The sequence below is a fragment of the Oryctolagus cuniculus genome, chromosome 1 (assembly GCF_964237555.1).
Source record: "Oryctolagus cuniculus chromosome 1, mOryCun1.1, whole genome shotgun sequence".
Classification (NCBI taxonomy): Eukaryota; Metazoa; Chordata; class Mammalia; order Lagomorpha; family Leporidae; genus Oryctolagus; species Oryctolagus cuniculus.
Genome location: NC_091432.1, coordinates 175,611,790 through 175,635,553, shown reverse-complemented (window position 1 = coordinate 175,635,553; position 23,764 = coordinate 175,611,790). Strand labels below are relative to the sequence as shown.

General features: G+C 36.0%; 1 protein-coding gene across 1 annotated transcript in view; it reads right to left on the bottom strand.

The window, feature by feature from the left end:
• Positions 1–1,746: 1,746 nt before the first annotated feature.
• LURAP1L (leucine rich adaptor protein 1 like) overlaps positions 1,747–23,764 on the bottom strand; it is a 42,490-nt gene continuing 20,472 nt past the window's right edge. The window contains exon 2 of the mRNA XM_002708094.5: positions 1,747–2,468. Coding sequence (XP_002708140.1) covers positions 2,094–2,468 — 375 coding nt within the window. The 3' untranslated portion in view covers positions 1,747–2,093. The remainder of the gene's footprint in view (positions 2,469–23,764) is intronic.

The window sequence follows — 23,764 nt, the reverse complement described above, 5'->3', positions numbered from 1 at the left end:
CTTTACATAGTGTATGGTTAACCTTATGAGTATAAAGTAAACTGAAAATAAATCTTTGTAAAAATTAAGAGTGGGAATAGGAGAGGGAGGAGGAAGAGGGTTACAGTATTAGTGGGAGGGAGGGTAGAGCAGAAAGTATCATCTATGTTCCTGAATCTCTATGTAGGAATACATGAAACTTGTATACCTTAAATAAAATTTTTAAAAAACTTAAATAAAAAACCTGACTCTGGACATGTGATTTCAAGAGCAGGCTCAGCAAGCTCAGTATTGGAAAACATGGAGACCACTGATGGGAGGAAATACAGTTGATTACATTTTCTTTTTTTGTTTTATCATGGCACATATTTCCCTTTTCATCCATATTTTAATATTTAATATCATAGGTACCAAAGAGGTTATTGAATATTATTGTTAGGAGTAAGACATACTCAAGTTAAAATCCCAGTTTTGATGTTTTCTGTAGGATTTGTAGCAGTTATCTTCTTTCTATGTCTCTGTTTCTTCAAACATCGACTGGTGAAAATTCTCATTTGGTGGAATTTTTGTGTTGAGGACTATATCAAGCAACTTAAGGGAAAAGATGTGTAAATTATAGGTCCTGGTAGATTTTAATTGGAAATTGAATAATATATTTTATAAATAATGAATTTAGGGGCCAGCATTGTGGTGCAGCAGGTTAAGCCTCTGCCAGCAACATAGGGATCCCATATGGGTGTCAGTTTGAGACTTGGCTGCTCCACTTCTGGTCCAGATCCCCGTTAATGCACCTGGGAAAGTGGCACAAGATGGCCTAAGTTCTTGGACTCTTGTACTTGCGTGGTATACCCAGAAGAAGCTCCAGACTCCGGGCTTCAGTCTGGCCCAGTCCTGGCCATTAAGGTCATTTGAGGGTAATAATTTCTTGAATACAGGTATTTATAAATAGGAAGGCTTTTTGATTTGTATTACAAAGTATTAATGCAGAAGAGTCTATCATTACAAAGAGTTTGAAATCTTAATTAGATTCTCACACTAGGAATCAAAAGAAATGTAGAGGATTACTAACATCGCATCAAAACTAAATATTTGCTCATGTCATGAGTTATGAGTTGCAATATTTCTAAGTGACATTTCAGAAAGCTAACAAATTATTTATGCATCCTAGCATGAAAGAATAGCATACTGGGCTTTATTAATGAGGTGTTCTACTCCCCAACTATAATCTCCTCCTCCTCCTTCTTCTCTCTCTCTCTCTCTCTCTCTTTCTCTCTCTCTCCATCTATCTGCATCTCTCTATACTTGTATGTGTGCATCAATGTGGTTATACATCCTATCAGAATTGCAAGATGCATACAGCAAATGTCAGGAAAATTTCAAAATACAATTAAATTTAAGACATTTTTGTCTTCAATCACTTTCATATATATTCTCAACTGTTCTTTAAAATTTGGAAGAATAATACCATTATCACACAAATCTACAGTTTGGACTAGAATTATTGATGACAAAATGCTAATGTGCAGCATCAAGTTAAGGGTAGTCACAGAGATTGCACATAGTGGGACCTTTCCAAATGTTTGGCATGTAAAACTGTATAACTAACAGTATTGTTGATTATATACTGAGACACTGTAGCCCAGAACCATGTTTTATTTAGTCTCAAGCATTTTGTTCAGCCTAACACAAAAACAGTAATAGAAGTCAATATCCTCTAGAAGATGAAATCTTTAATCATTTAAGAACACAAGCAAGCAACAAAATACATTACTTTTGAACTTTGATTTATTGTAAAATTTAGCAAAGATTTTTTTCTGTAATCCCTGACCCCAGAAAACCATAATTATTGCTTATTTTTCCCCCTGCTCGTTTGTGCCATTGTAAAAGAAGGGAGAAAATTATTATAATAAATAAAAAAGAAGTATAACAGAGAAAAATAAATCAGTCCAGATGAGAAATATTAGGAGCAACAAAAATACCAGCAAGCAGTTTCAAAATAAGCTTCTTTAAAAAAGGTTGCCTCATTAAAAAAAATCACATCAAAAATACAGCAGCAGAGAAGAAGGATAAATACAAGTTAATTGCACACCAGTCTCATGCAGAAAACTGGGTCATTAGCCAAAGCAGTAGTATTCAGAAGCCAATTTGGGATGCTTGTGCAGTGCCTGTGAGTCCTCTATTATGGAGCTGTCACTAAACTGGTCCAAGTCTGAAGGGGTCTGATGGCCTGGTACGTCATCTGCTAAAGTGTCCAGGTAGCTCCCCACAGAGATGCCGTCCATCCCGTCACTGCCATCATGCAGACTGTTGTAGCTGCCACGTAAGGAGGTGCTTTGACTCTCCAATAAACTGCACAGGCTGCCACTGAGGCTGCTGCCGCGGCTGGTAATGGTGGCTTTCTCCTCAATCATCCATTTGAAGGACTCGATGCTGTCATTGATAACGAGCAACTGGCGCATGAGCCTGACATCTGTGGCTCTGAGGTTAACCTGTGGAGAAGGGGGAGAGAGGAAAGATTTGCCAGTTATTATACATTCTTGAAAAATGCTTCTGATTCATTTGGATTCTATTTCATGCAGTCCACAATTTAAAGTAATAAAACGCAGTTGCACCTGATTGTAGGATCTTTTTGTGAATTGCTGATCCATGGTTTGGATCATAATTAGAGAACCCACTTCCTGCCAGATGCATCAGACTCCAAGAGAATCAATACAGCTTCCGCTCATCTCTGATCCTAATCAAGATGCCTGAAAATGTCATATTGAATCCGATCTGTCTATGGCCAGATTAATAGTTAATCCATGTTTACATGAGAATCTGTGTATGAAGAAGAGGGGAGAAGAGGAAAGTGTAGAAATTATGGCTCATCACTGGCATTATAGGAGTGTCTATTGAGTGATAATGTGACAGATATCATTATAAAATTTCAATATTCATTAATGAAATCGAATAATACTGTACTACATGTATTATCATTCTTTTCCACTTTGTATAGACACCCGCAACCCACAGAAAAGTAAGATCTCCCTTAATTGTCCAGTTTCTTGTTGGTACTGAAGTCCTTTGCTCAGAAAAGGAGACAAGGACTTGCGTGGCCACTAGAGGTCCTACTCACATGCACTATATTTTGAAAATGGATTCTTGCTCCTCTGATTGGGTATTAACCCAAGAGGCTGGGCAATGCTAATTTTCTCTTTAAGATCCAGGGTTAATTCAAAGTTGTGGGTTTCTAGATTATCAAAGGCACTCATTCTTGGTGACTCAAGCCATAAGAGAAAAAAGAGCCCATTGTGTTCAAAAGTATGCATTCATATTGTAAAAATGTTTCCTGTTGGGGAGTTAATCCATAACTGAAGGCAAACTTTGGAACTGAATAAGCATGATGAGCAAACACTAGCAGAATTATGATCCATAGATGCAAGATTACAGGTTTCAAAAATTTAAGTTGAAAACAAAAAACATGAAGTAAAATTGTCAAACCTTCATTTTACTGGGATATTAAAGTGACTTCAGTGATCTTCTCAGAGTAGAGCACCAAAACTAAATCACATAGATGATAATGGCGAAAATTATTTTCTTTCTGAAATGGCCATCAACAGAAGGATGTGAATTTAGTATATCCTGAGATTTTTCTCTATTTGTGATGTTGTCTCTACGACCTGGCAATAATCTTGTGTTGAGAGAGGAAGCTTTCTGGCAGTGTTTATGCTCAATTTCATCCACACACATACCATGAGTCAACAAGACACTGTTGAAGTTAAAAAATATTAGACCAACAATTTGCCTAGTTTCACTGATGAGCCTAGAAAATCAATAGAAGTAACATTCTCAGCAAATTCTTCAGAAGACATCTGTAGCTGGTAAAACTTGCTGTGCCCAGAACCAGTGAGACAGAACATCAGTCTGACCATTTCATAAGAGCTCCAGTGTTCATATCCCCACCCTGTTGCAGGAAAATGCTCTGGTTCATGCCCATCCTGGGAATTGCCCTCCCTTGAAAAGCTTCACTGTCTTCTTCTCCAAATCCTCTCTATTCTTCATATCCTGTCTTCCTAATTTAAGCACTGCTTGCTGACTTCTGCCTTCTCTACTGGTTCATTTAACCTTTGTAGTATTTTGAGTTTTTATCTCACAATATATCTTAATTTTGTTCCACTGTGTGTTAGCACTGTGTGTTAGCAGTGTTAGCAACTATTGTGTCTTTTAGCCTTTTCTCCAACTAAGCTGTAAACACCTAAAACAGAGAAACCACACCTTAACACATCTTCCATATCTTAAGGTTTGTCCTCAGTGATGACTGATTTTTACAAATAGTCATAATTTTAGGATCTGTGGAAGCTCAGCTCTCAATACAATAATAACATAAGTTCCTAGCAACTGTGTCACTCAGGGGTTAAAACATACTTACAGTAAATTTTTTGTCAGCATTTCTGTCTGACACAGTGACTGCATCAAATACAAATTTTTCAATCTTATTGAGCAATAAGAATAAAAGCGGGAACAGACTAGGAAGTAACAAAGCTTCCTTTGACCATGAAATGATTTATTTAAATAAGAAAGCATTTTTCTTTTGAAAGCAAAACATTCCCAGGCAATTGAACCATTGTTGAGGGGAAAAGGACGAAACCAAGTTGGTTAGAACGGGTTGATCTGGCTGATAATGATTATAGATGTTAACTGTGTCCTCCACAGAGAGAGTAAACAGCTTCCCACTGTGGGAGCGCTGGGCAAGCCGGTTCACACAGCCACTAGCCCATTACCGGGAGCTTCAGGCACAGAGAGCTCTCACCTGCGGTGTGCTGCTTCCTCCAAGAACTAAGGTGCGGTTACACTGCTGTGAACCTTGAAAGTATGAGCAATCCACCACAGAACTCAATCACAACGTCCCTTCTGTCTGCTGGAGCTGCCCTGCCTTTCTGCACTATCATTCCTTCCCGTCTTTTTAAAGTGTCACCATCAGTGGAGAACACAGTGGCTTTGCTCTGTGGGCAGGAAACCATGGAGTTCCTACAGTCAGCACCTAAAAAGTTCTCATTATTTTACTCTAAGGATATTGGGTGTTGGCACCCTCCTCAGGGCCAGAGTTTAAATGTCACCTCTTTGTAGAGCTAATTCCTGATCAGTTATGCTCTCCAGTACTCCCACCCATTTTATTATTACATTTCCGTTTCCATTGTTTCTATATAATACTTATGACTAGTTGAAATCATCATCCTGCTTATTATTTGTTTGCTTACTGTTTTCTTCCTCCTCCATGAACCTGGAAGCCCAGGAGATTAGGTCTGTTTTATTCATCCCTCTGTACCAAGCCTTAGAAGAGGCCTCAGCGTATCATAAGTTCTCAATTAATATCTGTTTAATGGCTCAATTACAAGCTTTGCTTCAGATTGGAACCCACAGTTTTTATATGGGTTACTTGATATGTGACTTGAAAGGCAGGAAACAAAATTTCAGCATCGATGCATTCCCAGCATATAATCTAATTTCTATATCTTCAAAGGAGTCAAACATGGAATAACTGGCATAATGTTATTTCTAGCTTAAAATTACAGAGTAGGAGGTAGTGTCTAAAAGAAGTGGACTTCGAGGGGTGAGTCACACTCTAAATATTATTCTGTTTGTTCAGAGGTGATAACTGGTTCTAGCACAGCACAGTTCTGTAAACACTTGGTGAAATGAATTGAAGAAAAGGAACAAACACAGTTGGGATCAAGAAAGAAAAAAAAAGATGAAGTTTGAACCTATTGATCTAAAAAGATACAAAAGATATCCTTTCCTCTTCCCTTCCCAGCCCATCTCTGGTCTTCAGTGTTTTTCCCACTGGATTCTTCTTCACCATAATCTCTTTTGCTTTGGAATGGTGGCAGTAAAGGGTCTTGGCACTCTAGAGAGAATGCTGAAATTTCTTTTTTTGACTATTGATGAACCGGGTCTATGGTAGAACTTGAAATGAGGGATACTGAAAGAGAAAATTCTTCATAGTAAACTTTCAAATCTGTTTTCTTTACCCTGTCAGGTTAATGCTGCAAGAACATTCAAAAGTTATGAATTGGCACAAAGGAATTTAAGAAAGAATGTAGTCAGATTATCAATTGCTTAGGGAATGGTTGATCAAATTGACTTCTTTTGTGGTGTTACACAAGAAATGTGGTACAAGAATCTACTATGCCACTGCCATTATCTGCCTCTGTGACCATTGGACAAAATGGCTTAGTATACAGGACCTCAATTTTGTTGTGTGAGGCCATGTCAAAAGTTAATAGAAAATGGAATTAATAGATTAGTTTATTTCAGTGCAAAACATTTTTTAAATTCCATGTGTATGAAGGGATCTTCAAAAAGTTGCCAAAAAAATTCCATGAAAAAACTGTGCATGGGACTTCGCACCAAATAAATTTGTATTTTAATTCCTCCTTTCTAGGAATTTTCTGAATTACTCTCACACTTGAAGAAAAATCATGAGGGCTTATTTCTAGTGCCAGTGGACCACAGAACTCAATGGAGGTGGCAATGTCATGTGAACAAAGATAAATTCCACTCAATAACGAAAATTTAGCTCAACTAAGGCATCCAACACACAATATTTTTATTAAATACTACTTTTTCCTGGTATACTTTTGTCTATTCCATATTGAGTCTTAATTTCAGATGCTACTTGATAAGAAGATGCTACAGATCAAATCACCCCAGAATTTCATTCCATTCTCACATCACTCTAATTAGTTGTTATTCCTGTAGCTATTTGATTACTAAATTGCTTTTTCTATGAGAACATTGTTCAAGCTATAACATACAGAAAAATCAATTTTGCATCTCAATTGTTCCAGCAAAAGACATAGCTGGTAAAAATCCATTGCTAAAGCCAGAAAATTGAACCCTGTATAAATTTTAATGACTTTATCAGAAATTGCATAGTAGTAATAATTATCTCTCATTATTTGGAATTAAATAAAAGTCATATTTCTGTACCAAGACAAACATATATACAATCTTTGGCTTTGTTTGAAGTTAACTGGAATGTCCACATGAATTACTGAATATATCTTCCAAACAGGGACGTTTTTCACTGTATCTTGTTATCCTGGAGGCTTGCGTAGAAGCATATAGTCATAACTTTCATAAAGTCCACCCCACTATATTCATTCTTTGATTTATGAAAGCCAAGTAAACAGATAAAAGAAGGAAATCTCCTAGTTATGCATTCCTATTGTAAAATCCCCAGTACCCATATTGTAAATCCCAAATGTAGTGCCAGCTGGAACATGAATTAGAAGGGAGAAAGCAGCCTTTGCAAGTCCATAATATCATACATGAATGAGGTAAAAAATAAAAGATTAGCATCACTTTTTAATCTAATCCTAGTTTCTAGTTAGGAAAAGCAAATCAGCACTTTCTTCCAAACTTGTAGTTGGTACAGGAGAGTTAATTCTCATAAGGTCTCTTTTGCAGCCATATTTATTTCCAAACACACATACACACACACCCCACACAAATTGAAGTATCTGTATGAATTGAAGAGCTATTGTAAAGGCATTTGGTATATGGTTTTCCTGGCAGATTATTCCAGTTTATCTGCATGTTCCCTTTGCAGAACCCCCTCAGGTCCAAATCTGCTCCCTCTTCAAATTCACCATCTCCACCAATTCCCAGCAAGTGTATTAATAGCTACATTTATAAAGCACTCCTCTGTTTTCTCAGATAATCAATAGGATGTTATTTTCCCTTTGCTGAGAGGATTCTGTGACACGTTGCCATCACTATATGGGTTTGGATTGGTCTCTGAGAAAAGCCCGTGGCCAGACACAAATCAGTGTTATTCCTGCCACCAAAGCTTTCCTTCACTCTCTGTTAGTTCAATATTTACATCAAAATTTGTTTCTTATTGGTTGATAGAGCATTCCATTTTTATATTAGTCAGCTTTCTCTTCCTCCATTCAGGTTTCTGTACGGAACTGAACAACACCTAAAACTGTTCACCTTTTCCCTAAAACCTTTAAAGAGTAATTTCCCTGAAGACTAAAGTACATTCATAAAAATACCACCATCAGCACCGCTGACTGATATGTGATGTTTTGATAAAGTAAGAAGCTGCATCTGGTACATGTGACTCCTTTGAATCTAATTCCTGCCACCAGGCCTGCTCGTGAGATGTGCACAATTGCTTCTGGAGAGTCTTCAGATTACCAAAGCAAGACATACAGCTTTTCCATATTATTCCACCAGGTTCTAGGCCAAATTGATATTTCGATGACTGTGATATCTGTTTCTTTCTCATTTTCTAATACAGTGAAAATTGTTTCCTGAAGTACTTTCTCTATGCATATGTAAAGTATGATTTTGGCTAATGCAACAGACTATAAATTGTCAGACCATGGATTCCTCTGCAATGATTTAACAACCAAGTGAACTCCTCATTTTGGAAACAAGACTCTTAAACACACAGTACATCAACCTGACAAGGAGTTTTTATATTAATTTATAATAAATGTTAAACATAAAAATTTTTCCAATTTAGAATTGAAAATGTATTTTCACATGAAGAGACTAAAGCATGGTACAGAAATTCAGCAATGCATTTAAACGTTGTTGAGGAAATAACTCCCTCCCACCTTTTAAACATAGTTCCTGACCTTTCTCTCCACCCAAATGCTTAATCTTCTTTTTCAGTAATTTCTTGATGCTGTCATTAGAACTGTTTTTCATAGTCGTTATATCCCCTCCTTCTTCCTCATGTCCTTAGTTCTATTTCCATTCTCTCATCTTCACACAAGTGTTGCTTCATTAATCTAAAACTTTTTCCTGTTTGTTGAATAGAGAACTGGTTTACAAGGAACACTGATTTTTGTTCTTTGTAGAAAGTTAATCAACTGCAAAAATAAGGTAAGTGAGGAAGCAGTCTCTGCCACAAGATAAAAGCCATGACTCCTCTTCCTAGAACAGAGACTTTTAACCTTGAATGTACATATGGATCATTTAGGAATCTTGTTCAAATTAAGACTCAACTCACAAGTTGTAGGAAGCCTCTTAGTATCTATGTCCTCATGTGATTCCTTGCTCTTGAGTATAGATCGGGCTTATTGATTTATTTCTACGGAATAGGATTTGGCAAAAGCAGTGATATGTCTCTTCTGAGAAAAAATCACTGAAAGATTGTGACTTCTGCCTTAGGCACACTTTCTCATGTGCTCTGAGAGAAGCCATGTGCCATGCTATGGACTCCCTATTATGAGGTCTAAAGTGTAAGAGACTAAGATGTCCTGACAACAGTTAGCAAAGATCTACAGCTGCCAGCAACATGCTACTGGCCACAAGAGTGAAGTTGGAAGATCTTTTCTGAATGGTTCCTTAGATGGTGCAGTTCCAGTTGCCATCTGGATGGCAGACTTCTGAGAGGTTGCAAACCAGAGGGACCTAGCTCTTGACTCACCGGAGCTGTGAGACACTATGTGTAGGTTGTTTTAAATTGCTAGATTTGGGGATATTTGTTAAACAGCATGAATAATTAATACACCAATGGTGTTTTTATATGGGTCACACTCTAAATAACAATAGTCTAAAGATCTTTCTATTGTATATAATATGGGAAGATGGATTCTGAACTACTGTGGCTATGGAAAGCTACTTTATTGATACATTGCTTTGCAGTTTCTAAAAAGAAACAAGTGGAGTAAGTAATATATTTATTGATGGACATAAAAAATGCCCAAGGCAACTCAAAGTGAATATTGAGGAGACCATCTGCATTCCCCACAGGACAACCTTTCTTTCCTCTAGGAGAGAATAGAATTGCTTACATTAAAGAAATGAAAGATGATTCATCTGTTACTAGTGGAAAAGATTATGCTTGCAATGGATGCCACTTATAAATAATACTCCCTATAATTTGAACATTATAAAAAGTAGGGAAAATACCAATAACATAACCAAATTTAGATAATAATATTCACATATAAATTGAATAGCTTAGAATATACCTAGAATACACTGTTGACATTACTGAATGTTCCATATAGGCAACTTATTAAATGGTCACCTTGCTTTTCAGCATTCATTTGATTTGAAATTATACTTTAACTTGGCTTCAGTTAGGTCTCAGAACAGACACTAGGAATAAGTGTTAAATTTATTGAGTTGCCTCCTATAAGCCAGATCCTTTGTTTTATATGTCAACTCATTTTCCTAGGAAGGGTCCTCTACAAAATGTTCCTTCAACATAGAAAATATAACAGAGGCACTAGCATCTTACTGAAATTACTCACATATATTACACATTTGGTAATATATGAAATGCTTCACTATTTATTTTATTGTGTTTTGCATGTGATGCTTAAGTGCTGGCTAAATATTTTCATTTTGAATCTTTGGGTGGGACTTTCCAGACAAGAGAGTCGCATCATCTGTAAGTAGTGATCTAACTCTCTATAATTTGGTGCAATGAACTGAATAACATCCAATAAAAACACCTGCCACATTACAACATTCACAGATAAAACACTGACTTTTCAGTCTAATGACTTATTCAGCCAACACCATTTTTAAAAGCTGAGAGGCATTATCAGGTTTTATCAGAGACTTCTTATGTGCCATGTACTTAGGGAAATAACTTAAATATTTATCTATCTATTAAGTATAATGTCATTGTCACATTAAATTTGTGATGAAGTTGATTATTAATCTTATTATGTTTCCTGTCTGAAATGCATAGAATTTGTCACTCCTCTTTTTGCAAAAAGAAGGAAAACTGAACAAATTGAAAATCAACAATCATTTAGATTGGTCTGAGAAATGAGGTCACAGGACAAATTGCATCCCTTGAAGAGAGATAGGTAAATACAGAGAATCATAGCTTACCTGGAATTGAGGCTCAGAAACAAAAGACCCTGAAGAGAAGCCAATGTCAGTAGGAACATATTAAATGGTAACAGATTAATTGCTAGGTATTCAGTGTGAACAGTTGGTGAGTTAAAAGTTCCAAAGGGATCCAGTCTCAGGGGGACACTGCAACTTCTTAAGTTTTACCATCAGAAAACCTACTGAGTTCTCATTAACCCTGATGCTTCTGGCAGGAGGAGGGAAGCTCTGAATTACACTTAGACCTCTCTCTCTGTCTCTCTCTCTCTCTCTCTCTCTTTTTATAGGGTCTGCCCTTAAGGGAGACTTTTATCAGAGCCCAACAGAGTAAGGTCTTATCAAATGCTAATAATACTGAGGGGAAGAAAATACTCAAATCAGACCTAATTTTGAACTATGGAACACTTCTCCTTTCACACCTTATTACTACATTAATATAGTTACTGTATAAGAAGGAGATAATGGCTAAAAGAACTTCAAAGTTCTGGAGCTATTTAAAGAGTGCCTAAAAATATAAAGGCAATATAATAGACAAAAACAAGAATATTAAAGGAAATTATAGTTTCTTACATCCAGTTACAGCATCTAACTCACACTCAAACTAAAGACCTATGTGTTTAAGTTACTTTCCAACCCTCAACAGAGAATTACAAGACATACTAAAAGTTAAAAACAGAACCAGATTCAGATAAGACAGAGATTTTGGAACTACCAGATTAAGAATTTAAAATAATTTTGATAAATATGCTAGGTGTTCTAATGGAATAAGTGAACAAATATGAAAATGAGTGTGCAATGTTAACAAAGAGATCAAACAATTTAAAAATTCTGGAAATAATGCTATAACAGAGATGAAGATGCCTATAATCAACTCATCAGTAGACTGGACATGGCTAAAAAGACAATCAATTATCCTGAATATATGTCAAAAGAAACTTCCAAAATTATAATTTAAAGAGAAAAAAACATGATATGTGATGGGTACACAGGAAGGAGAAAAGCAAAAGGAACAGAAACAATATTTAAAGCAAAGGAGACTGAAAATTTCTCAAAATAAGATACCTTAGAGAAATAAGCCAGTTCCAAAGGGACAAATACCATGTTCTCCCTAACCTGTGTTAACTATTAGAGCACCTAAAAGGAAATCCGTAGAAGTGAAATTGACATTTTGAGAAGCAATGACCCAAACAGCCCTTGTCTTGAGTATTGAGAAACAGTTTTTTCATACTACTTGTTGAACTATTTACTTAACATAGAATTAATCATATATGTATAAAGTCAACTGAAAGTTGATCTCAGGAAAAAATAAGAGTGGGAATAAGAAAGGGAGGAGGAAGAGGTGTTGGAGTATGGGTGGGAAGGTGGGCAAGGTAGGAGGAATCACCATGTTCCTAAAGTTGTAGTTATGAAGTGTATGACACCACAAAGACACACAAAGTATAAAGTACTATGCTTGCTTTGTATTTGTGTGAGTCATGACTTGTACTTTTTTTAGAAAAATGTAAAAGTGGTCTTCGAAAAGTTCATGGAAATATGTATTGGGAAAAATTGCATGAATTTCTAAATATTTTGCCCCAAAACCAGATTATCTTTTCATGAATTTTGTTCATGAATATGAAGTACCCACATACTTGGATAGAATTATCATAGTCACAGAAATCTGGACACAGATGCAATGGACCCAGAACAGAACAGACAACACAGAAGATACAAAGAATTTTTTAAAGGGACTCTAGGACAGGGTATTAGATACAGTGGATAAGATGTTGCTTGGGACATCCTCATACCAAATCAGAGTGTTTGAACTCAAGCCCTAGCTCTGATGCCAATTTCAACTTCCTAGTAATGTACACCATGGGAGGCAGGAAATGATGACTCATGATGGGTCCCATCACCTACTCAGGACACCTGGATTGAGTTCCAGTGTCCTGGCTTCAGGCAAGCCTAATCCTGGCTTGTCAGTACTTGGGGAGTGAAGCAGTAGATGGAAGATCTCTGTCTGTCTTTTTGTCTTTGTCTCTGTTTTTCAAATAAATAAAAGATTTCTTTTAGAAAAATGACTTCCATGGCAAAAATTACCATGAAATACCAGGCTTTCAATTATTTTTCCACTTTTTTATGTATTCTCTGATTCTTTCTTCATTAGAAAAAGGAAATTTCACTTTTTGCTGAAGAGAGTTACATACTGAATTTAATACTTCAAATCAGACAACAAGCTTTGACTTTTCTATGAACCTTGATGAATTTCATGAGGAAGGAGTGGATCTGCTCTTTTTTCTTCTAATGGATTTATATCTCTGATTATGTATGTCTAAGATTATAGGGAAAATGGCCTTTCCTATTTTCTTTCTTCTTTTTTAAGATTAATTAATTAATTATTTTATTTTATTTTATTTATTTATTTTTTTGTGTGCCCTACCTACCCATGGGTGGTGATGGTGTAGTTTAGTAGAAATGGCAAGGAAACCTAACTTTGGTGGTGTTAGTCTTGGTTCCACTAGTACCTCATTCTGTGTCACACAGCTCTGTTTTCTTGTCTATTAAATGAGAATATTGAGATTATTTTTATAATTCCTTCTGGTTAAATGCCTTGGTTCTCTGAGATTGCATGTTAGAAGTGCATGATCAGTGTTCAACTTTGAAGAAACAGTGAAAGCTCCTACTTTTGTCCAATAGGATGTTGGAATGATTTTAAAGTTTGACTCTGGAAGACAACTTCATGATTAGAAAGGATTTACACATATGCAAAGGCATTTTAAGACAAGTGACAAACAAGTGGCAAAGGTGAATTCCTCTAGTCCAGTGGTTCAATCCTACCCAATAATCCTAATTTATAGTGTGGAACATAGAGGAATGGATAAGTGAGGAAGATTGGGTAGAGAATGGATTTATTTTGTTGGGATAAAAGACACGTTAGTGAGGTGTGTGTGGGTGGTCGATGCCAAGAAAGACATAATTTGAGGCTGGAATGGGGAAAAAAGCAAAGTTCCAGAGATGCAAATGTTCCTTTCTGTGCTTATGAAGCAGCTAGGCAACAGCGGGGCTGGAGATCTGTCTGTGATCAGAGGCAAAGGTGGAAAGGCCATTTGGAGACCCGGCATGGAGGATCTGGAATGCTGTGCATGAACAGCTCAGAGAAATGCTGTGACATCCCATTCCACAGCAAACCTCACCACACTGTCCTAAACAGAAGCTCTTGATCAGAGCTTTAATTCACTTCTGTTCTGTGGGTTACTAACATGGAGCTGCCCTCAAAAAAGCTTAGGTGGATTTAAGTAGCATCTCAGACCCATTATCTTGTATGGAGCAAAATGCACTACTAACAACAAAGGATGTCACAGAGAAATTTATTTGGCTGTGCAGGAAAGACAGGAGGGGCTCAGCTTAAACTGACATGGTGCACATCGCTTTCTGGAATGGTTGTTAATTCTTCCAGGCCTCATTTTGTTAAACTATAAGTGAAAATTTTCATTTTCCTGATTTGGGAGTGACATATTCACTCTTAGGAGGGAAGAGGCTGAGAATCATACCATAGTTTATTAGCCTATGTGAAGCTTAACTGTTTTGTATTTCTCTATTGGAGAGTGCATTTCAAGTATGTGTCACAGAAGGCCCAGAGGGCTTGACTGAAGATTCTTATTATGATCTCTCACTTCCTCCCCATAAGCCCAGTCTTACTGTTTTTTTTTTTTGTTTGTTTTGTTTTGTTTTGTTAATTCTCCTGACAAATATATTCTTCTTCTCGGTTTTTTATTTATCTCCCTTTTTGGAGACAATCTTTGATTTCTCTGAAGTTTGTGTTTGTGCCAGTTTTTTTTTTTTTTTTTAAGGACACAAAGGAAATTTGTCATATGACTTTCACATGCAGCAAAACTCATGGTTCTCAATTTTAATTCCTAAATCCACTTTATGTTTTAAATTAATCCATTGAAAACATTTGTAAAGCAAGATTTCCTTTAAATTATATGCTTGTAGCAGTTTAATGAAATTGATAGAGTAAAAACTTAAAATGCAATCAGATTTGAGAATCTCTCATTTCTCTTTCGGGGGAAAGTACACACACACTCACACACACACACAAACACACACACATATGCCTGATGGTTCATTGTAAGGAATAGGGGTACAGATTCCTAAGATATACTTCCAATAATTCCTAATTCACAACTTCGTCATAAGGAAATTTCTTAACCACTCTCACTGTCTTTAATCTACTTAACCACATTCAAAATAATGTTCTGGCTACTTCAGAGAGATGTAGCTAGACTTAATAAATTATATCTCATGGAGTACTTAGACGTTCTTAGATGAATGGTAGTACATGAAATTGCAATATAATTATTATAACTGAGAGACCACCTTATCTGGTTATGTGACTCACTGAGAACATATTTTTGTGCCAAAGATAAGAACTGTGATTTTTATCTTTACATAAAAGCTCTAAATATTTTTATTGCTATTACACCTTAGGTATCACAGTTAATATTATCCCTAATCAAAATTAATAAGTGGCCACAATGTCTGTTTGAGCATGTCAAGACAGACTACCACAAAGACATTACTTCTTTCTGTGGAAATCACAAACATTGGCAAATTGTTGCTCAGACATTGATTATATCACTCTACAGAAAGAATTTATCTGAATTCTTTCTCTAAATCTAAATCTAAATTCTAAGAAATAAATATGTGTTTTGTTTATTTTTTTATTTAGTATGTTTTTTTTTTCACTAAACCCTTATGAAGTCCTGAATGTATAAAGTGTAATAAAAGGGTATCCCAAACACCTCAGTGTCTTACAAAAGATATTTGAATCTCAAACAACTGGTGTGAAAAACGTCATTTTCCCACTAATGAGCTCTTGGATCTTCATCAGTTGAGTATATGACTTAGCAGTTCATCTGCACTAACCCATTAAGTGATCTATATTCCCTGCTTGACAATATGGGTGTAGAACTACATGAGCCAATGTGTGCACATAGTACAGAACCTGTCCCCACACTGCATAATGTACATGAGAGGGTAAAAAAGCTTAAGTCTTATGTGCTAAACTTAATTCTATTGCATCTTATACTGGAAATTTGGTAAGACTTTCGATGCTTTTACTTCAAAAAGTTTTTTAAAGGTAACTATGAGAGGATGTGTATATAGATATGCATGACCATAGTAACCATTTCCTTATGTGTATCAAAACATCACATTGTACACTTTAAATATATACAATATAAATTAAAATGGCATCGGGGTTTAATGCAATTAAGAAGGTCAATTAAACCAACTGAATTTCTTTCCAATAAAAATAAAAATCTCATTTTCTTGTTAAAAAATTATTTGTTGGTTTCAACATTAAAAAATCTTTCCCAATACACATTGATTAAGTAATTTTTATTTCCATTTTAAGAAATAGTGTGACTCAAATTTAAATATCTAATGTCATTAATGTATGTATTGCTCTGAGACACACATGAATATATTAGAAAGATGTGTTGGTAAGTGCCTAAGTGATTTTTTCATACAACAATGGAAACATAGCCTAGTGAGAGGCATATGAATCACAGATTCCTAGTGCTAACAGAAAGCATAGTTAATGATGGAGTCAGACACCACATTCCATGAAACATAAGATTGATTACTCGCCCGAAATTATATGACCATCTAGAGCTAGAAATAGGACTAACACTTCTTGATTTTCTGACTCCAATTCCCTGATATTTCCCCAATGATAAAAAATTGAGATATATATTTTTATGTTCTGATCAGTATGGTTTTAGCTTTTGTCCTTCAATACTTCCTGATGACAGTTTTCAATTTGATAAATATTAATCATCTTTTTCAAGAAAGAAACAATTCTATCACTTCGCTCAACAGAATCTAATTTGTGAGGTTGTTCATAAATGATTCTATCCTATTACATTTGATATCATATTTACCTTGATACAAAAAAATTCAACAAAGTATTTATATGCAAGGATCACTCCTCACATTTTGTTGATAAAGAAATGGCAGCATGGAGATGATTCAGTTACCTAAGTGTGATATACTGAATCAAAAAATGTGGTTGAGAAGACAAATATATTTCTTATTTTTATCCTTAGCCTCTTGTATTCCTTATATCTGAAAATTTTTATTACCACATTAAATGGTTTGCAAATATCTGTTCTCTAAGTACAAATTAGCAAAAATTCAGTGTTAATTCATCACCTCTAGCTTTGAAGGACTACAAATGAGGGTGATAAAAGCACATGTCTGGCATATGGCAACAGATGGGTCACCACATTTTTAAAAGCTTCTGGGATTAGGCTGGCTCACTCTTTTCAGTTTTTTCACAAAAGGTGAAAAGGATGGTGATGAAGGAAACAACCTAGGCCGTGCAAATTTTATTTGGGCCTTGGCTCTCCTACAGTTTTTAAGTACCCTATCAAAGCATAGAACGTAAAGGTTGTTGGTTTGCTTCATATTTTAACTTTGTCCATAGCCAGGCAGAAATTTCCATGAAAGTAAGGGTGAAACAATGAAAGGTAGGATCCTCCAATATCACATGCAAAACATGGCTGCTGTGAGCAAGAATTATTGCAGCAGATGGCACGTGATGAAGGCATCCAGACACTCAGCTTTGTAACACCAAGTTTTGCTGCTTTTGCCCAGATTATATCATACTCTTATGTTAAACTGAAAATTTTACTTCTGAAGTATTTACAATTTTTTACTATAATTATGTATGTCTTTTATTATAAATTAGAAATAAAAATGATGCTATGTCAAAATCCATAAACACTGCAGAGATGCCTTAAAACAGGATACACACCTAAGGAAGTAGTGCTTAAATTACTATTCATTTTGAGAGGGATATTCCATTTGGAATATTCACAGGTAAGACTCATAAATTCATAATGTAAAATAGAAAACAAACATTGTTTATATTCATACAAATGTCTAACTAAATAAAAAAGGAATTTTAATAGATAGATTTTGTTGCCATATAATTAGCAAAGATGAAGCAAATTATATGCTTTCTCTTGCATATAAATTTTCTAAGTAAGGCTCTGGTGAGTTTGGTACCTCTTGATAAAAGTAAATAAATAACTCTTAAATCAAATTCTTGGAGAATATTATGAAGTTGCAACAAAACACAAACCATGTTCTAAATTGAAATAAAGAAAAAAGACAGTTACAAAAACAAAAACTAAAATTTTGCTCAAACTATCACTATAATTTGAGATGAATTTCAAATAACTGAAATCTTGTTGCATGCATCTTTACTTTAAAAGTACAATCCTCTCAATGCAGTACACGAAAATTAAAAAAAAAAGACAAACAAGACTTGATTTTCTCTCACCTGGTGTCTGTGCTACTGGTTCAGAAATATAATTTTTGCAGCCAAATAAATTTGGTATTGTTTTTTTTTATTATTTATTTGACGATAGAGTTAGACAGTGAGTGAGAGAGGGACAGAGAGAAAGGTCTTCCTTCCATTGGTTCACTTCCCAAATGGCTGCCACGGATGGAGCTATGCTGATCTGAAGCCAGGAGCCAGGTGCCTCCTCCTGGTCTCCAACACGGGTGCAGGGCCCAAGCACTTGGGCCATCCTCCACTGTCCTCCCCAGGCACAGCAAAGAGCTGGACTAGAAGAGGAGCAACCGGGACTAGAACCCGGTGCCCACATGGAATGCTGGCGCTGCAGGCAGAGGATTAACCAAGTGAGTCATGGCGCCGGGCCCCTGTATTGGTTGCTTTTAATATCTTCTTGCGTTTCTTTATAAAGTTATTAGTATGTGATTCCCATTGCTATTCAATAATGGCAGTAGCATCTTTCCAGTCTGGTTTTGCAATGCTCAGCGTTCACTACTCAGGAAGTAAGGTAAGGAGCAGCTGGTAGTGAAATATTGAATTCTGAGAAGTCACAGTTTTCGTAAGTAAAGCCCTCTGTTGGAAGGCAAAAGTGGGCCCTGTTAGCAATGTATTTCAAAGGTACTGGATATTTTTCTTGTTTTAAATGTATTGCTGTATTGATTTTTCTTATTGGTTTTGGTTTGTAACCCCATACACAAATTTTTAACTCACCTACATTAACTAATAATGACAGCACAGAATCCTAATAATAAAAATAATAGCATAAACAATAATAGCTAACCTTCAAAGAGCTGTAATTCCAGGCACTGTGACAAGTACTCAAAATAAACCTTCTTTCACCTATTCTTATAATTTGAAAAATCCTTAGTGGAAGATATCACTGTCTTCAAACTGCAACTTAGAGAGCTAACGACCCAAAATCACACAGCCAGAAAGTGACGGAGGTCAGGGTTCAGGCTGTATCTATCAGGCTCTGAAACCCCTCTGAAAGAACTCATAAAACTCAGCATTCATGCACTCTTTTTGAAAAAAAAAATACTATCATATTGAGTCTGGCAAAAGCAAGTCAAGAATTGGAAAACTGTGTTATAAAAGGAATATTTTTTATTGCACTAACCTAGGAATTATTAATGGATTGGCAAGAAATGTGGAAAAGATAGTCATCACAACAAAAATGTAAGAACAACTTAACTATCAATGTTAGATGAATAGACACAAGCTAGAATATTTTACAAGTGATACAAATGAAGTTTAGGGAAACCATATAGGAAAAGGTTTATAGCGCCATCTTAAACAAAGTTGGGGGCTCTACAAAAAATAAGATTTAAGTTATAAACTATAACTTCAACAGTATAAAAAATTAGAAAAAAAGTACATAAATAAAATTTAAAAATAGTCTCTGGATAATTTAATCATCAATTTGGGTCTACCTGTGCTGATGTTTTATGTAATTTCTAAAATATTCACTAATATTATAGCAATAGGTGCCTACATAAAAAAATTGGAAAGGCACCAAATAAATGAGCTTTCAATGCATCTCAAGGATGTAGAAAAACTGCAGCAAACCAGACCCAAATCTAGCAGGAGAAGAGAAATAATTAAAATCAGAGAAGAAATCAACAGGATTGAATAAAAAAAAATTACAAAAAATCAGCCAAACGAGGAGCTGTTTTTTTGAAAAAATAAACAAAATTGACACTCCATTGACCCAACTAACTAAAAAAAGAAAAGACCCAAATCAATAAAATCAGAGATGAAAAAGGAAATGTAACAACAGACACCACAGAAATAAAAAGAATCATCAGAAATTACTACAAGGACTTGTTTGCCAGCAAACAAGGAAATCTATCAGAAATGGACACGTGCAACCTACCTAAATTGAACCAGGAAGACAGAAAACCTAAACAGACCCATAACTGAGACAGAAATTGAAACAGTAATAAAGGCCCTCCCAACAAAGAAAAGCCCAGGACCAGATGGATTCACTGCTGAATTCTACCAGACATTTAAAGAATAACTAATTCCAATTCTTCTCAAACTATTCAGAACAATCGAAAAAGAGGGAATTTAAATTATTTCTATGAAGCCAGCATCACCTTAATTCCTAAGCCAGAAAAAGATGAAGCATTGAAAGAAAATTACAGACCAATTTCCCTGATGAAGATAGACACAAAAATCCTCAATAAAATTCTGGCCAATAGAATGCAGCAACACATCAGAAAGATCATCCACCCAGACCAAGTGGGATTTATCCCTGGTATGCAGGGATGGTTCAACGTTCACAAATCGATCAACATGATACACCACATTAACAAACTGCAGAAGAAAAACCATATGATTATCTCAATAGATGCAGAGAAAGCATTCGATAAAATACAACACCCTTTCATGATGAAAACTCCAAGCAAGCTGGGTATAGAAGGAACATTCCTCAATACAATCAAAGCAATTCATGAAAAACCCATGGCCAACATCCTATTGAATGGGGAAATGTTGGAAGCATTTCCACTGAGATCTGGTACCAGACAGGGATGCCCACTCTCACCACTGCTATTCAATATAGTTCTGGAAGCTTTAGCCAGAACTATTAGGCAAGAAAAAGAAATTAAAGTGATACAAACTGGGAAGGAAGAAATCAAACAATCCCTTTTTGCAGATGATATGTTTCTTTATTTAGGTGATCCAAAGAACTCTACTAAGAGACTACTGGAACTCATAGAAGAGTTTGGCAAAGTAGCAAGATATAAAATCAATGCACAAAAATCAACAGCCTTTGTATACACAGACAATGCCATGGCTGAGGAAGAACTTCTAAGATCAATCCCATTCACAATAGCTACAAAAACAATCCAATACCTTGGAATAAAATTAACCAAGGACGTTAAAGATCTCTACGATGAAAATTACAAAACCTTAAAGAAAGAAATAGAAGAGGATACCAAGAAATGGAAAAATCTTCCATGCTCATGGATTGGAAGAATCAATATCATCAAAATGTCCATTCTCCCAAAAGCAATTTATACATTCAATGCAATACCAATCAAACTACCAAAGACCTTCTTCTCAGATCTGGAAAAAATGATGCTGAAATTCATATGGAGACACAGGAGACCTCGAATAGTTAAAGCAAACTTGTACAACAGAAACAAAGCCAGAGGCATCACAATTCCAGATTTCAGGACATACTACAGGGCAGTTGTAATCAAAACAGAATGGTACTGGTACAGAAACAGATGGATTGACCAATGGAAGAGAATAGAAACACCAGAAATAAATCCAAACATCTACAGCCAACTTATATTTGATCAAGGATCCAAAACCAATACCTGAAGTAAGGACAGTCTATTCAACAAATGGTGCTGGGAAAACTGGATTTCCACATGCAGAAAACTGGATTTCCACCTTACATAAAAATCCACTCAGCATGGATTAAAGACCTAAATCTACGACCCAACACCATCAAATTATTAGAAAATGTGGGAGAAACACTGCAAGATATAGGTACCGGCAAAGACTTCTTGGAAAAGACCCAGGAAGCACAGGCTGTCAAAGCCAAAATTAGCATTTGGGATTGCATCAAATTGAGAAGCTTCTGTACTGCAAAAGAAACAGTCAGGAAAGTAAAGAGGCAACCGACAGAATTGGAAAAAATATTTGCAAACTATACAACAGATAAAGTGTTGATAACCAGAATCTACAAAGAGATCAAGAAATTCTACAACATCAAAACAAACAACCCCTTCTAGAGAAGGGTCAAGGACTTCAATAGACATTTTTCAAAAGAGGAAATCCAAATGGCCAACAGACACATGAAAAAATGCTCAGGATCACTAGCAATCAGGGAAATGCAAATCAAAACCACAATGAGGTTTCACCTCACCCCAGTTAGAATGGCTCACATACAGAAATCTACCAACAACAGATGCTGGCAAGGATGTGGGGGAAAAAGGGAAACTAACTCACTGTTGGTGGGAATGCAAACTGGTAAAGCCACTATGGAAGTCAGTCTGGAGATTCCTCAGAAACCTGAATATAACCCTACCATACAACCCAGCCATCCCACTCCTTGGAATTTACTCAAAGGAAATCAAATTGGCAAACAAAAAAGCAGTCTGTACCTTAATGTTTATTGCAGCTCAATTCACGATAGCTAATACTTGGAACCAACCTAAATGCCCATCCACAGTACACTGGATAAAGAAATTATGGGAAATGTACTCTATAGAATACTATACAGCAGTAAAAAAAAAGGTGAAATCCAGTCATTTGCAACAAAATGGAGGGATCTGGAGCATATCATAATGAGTGAAATAAGTCAGTCCCAGAGGGACAAATATCATATGTTCTCCCTTGGTGACAACTAACTGAGCACCAAAAAGGAAACCTGTTGAAGTGAAATGGACACTATGAGAAATAGTGACTTGATCGGTCCTTGTCCTGACTGTTGATGTACAACTTAATACTTTATCCCTTTTAGTATCTTTTTGTTCTACTTAATACCATTGGTTGAACTCTTTAATTAACACGTGATTCTTCTTAGGTGTTAAATATAAGAGTGGGAATAAGAAAGGGAGGAGATGTACAATTTGGGACATGCTCAAGCTGACTTGCCCCAAATGGTGGAGTTAGAAATGTGCCAGGGGATTCCAATTCAATCCCATCAAGGTGGCATGTACCAATGCCATCTCACTAGTCAAAGTGATCAATTTCAGTTCATAATTTATCACACTGATAGGTCTAAGAGTCAAAGGGATCACATAAACATGACTAGTGTCTGCTAATACTAAGTGATAGAAAAAAAAAGGGAGAGAATGATCCAACATGGGAAGCAGGATACACAGCAGACTCATAGAATGGCAGTGTCCTAAGCAGCACTCTGGCCTCAGAATCAGCCCTTAAGGCATTCGGATATGGCTGAAGAGCCCATGAGAGTATTGTAGGCATGGAAAGCCAAGACACTCTGGAAAAAAACAAAGAGGACCTAAATGAAAGATCTCTGCAAGTGAGATCCCAGTACAAAGAACAGGCCATCAAATAAGGAGGTACCTTTCTCTGAAGGGAGGAGAGAACTTCCATTTTGACTATGACCTTGTCTAACTAAGATTGGAGTCGGTGAACTCAAAAGGCTTCCATAGCCTTGGCAATTCATGACTAGAGCCTAGGGAGATTACTGATGCCATAAACAATAGTGTCAATTTGTTAAGTCAACAACAGGAGTCACTGTGCACTTACTCCTCATGTAGGATCTCTGTCCTTAATGGGCTGTTCAATGTGAATTAATGCTATAACTAATACTCAAACAGTATTTTACACTTTATGTTCTGTGTGGGTGCACACTGTTGAAATCTTTACTTAATATATACTAAATTGATCTTCTGTATATAAAGATAATTGAAAATGAATCTTGATGTGAATGGAATGGGAGAGGGAGCAGGAGTTGGGAGGGTTGCAGGTGGGAGGGAAGTTATGGGGGGGAGACATTGTAAACTATAAGCTGCACTTTGGAAATTTATATTTACCAAATAAAAGTTAAAAAAATAAAATAAAATATTCACCAATAGTGCATATTATGATGTAATCAGAAAT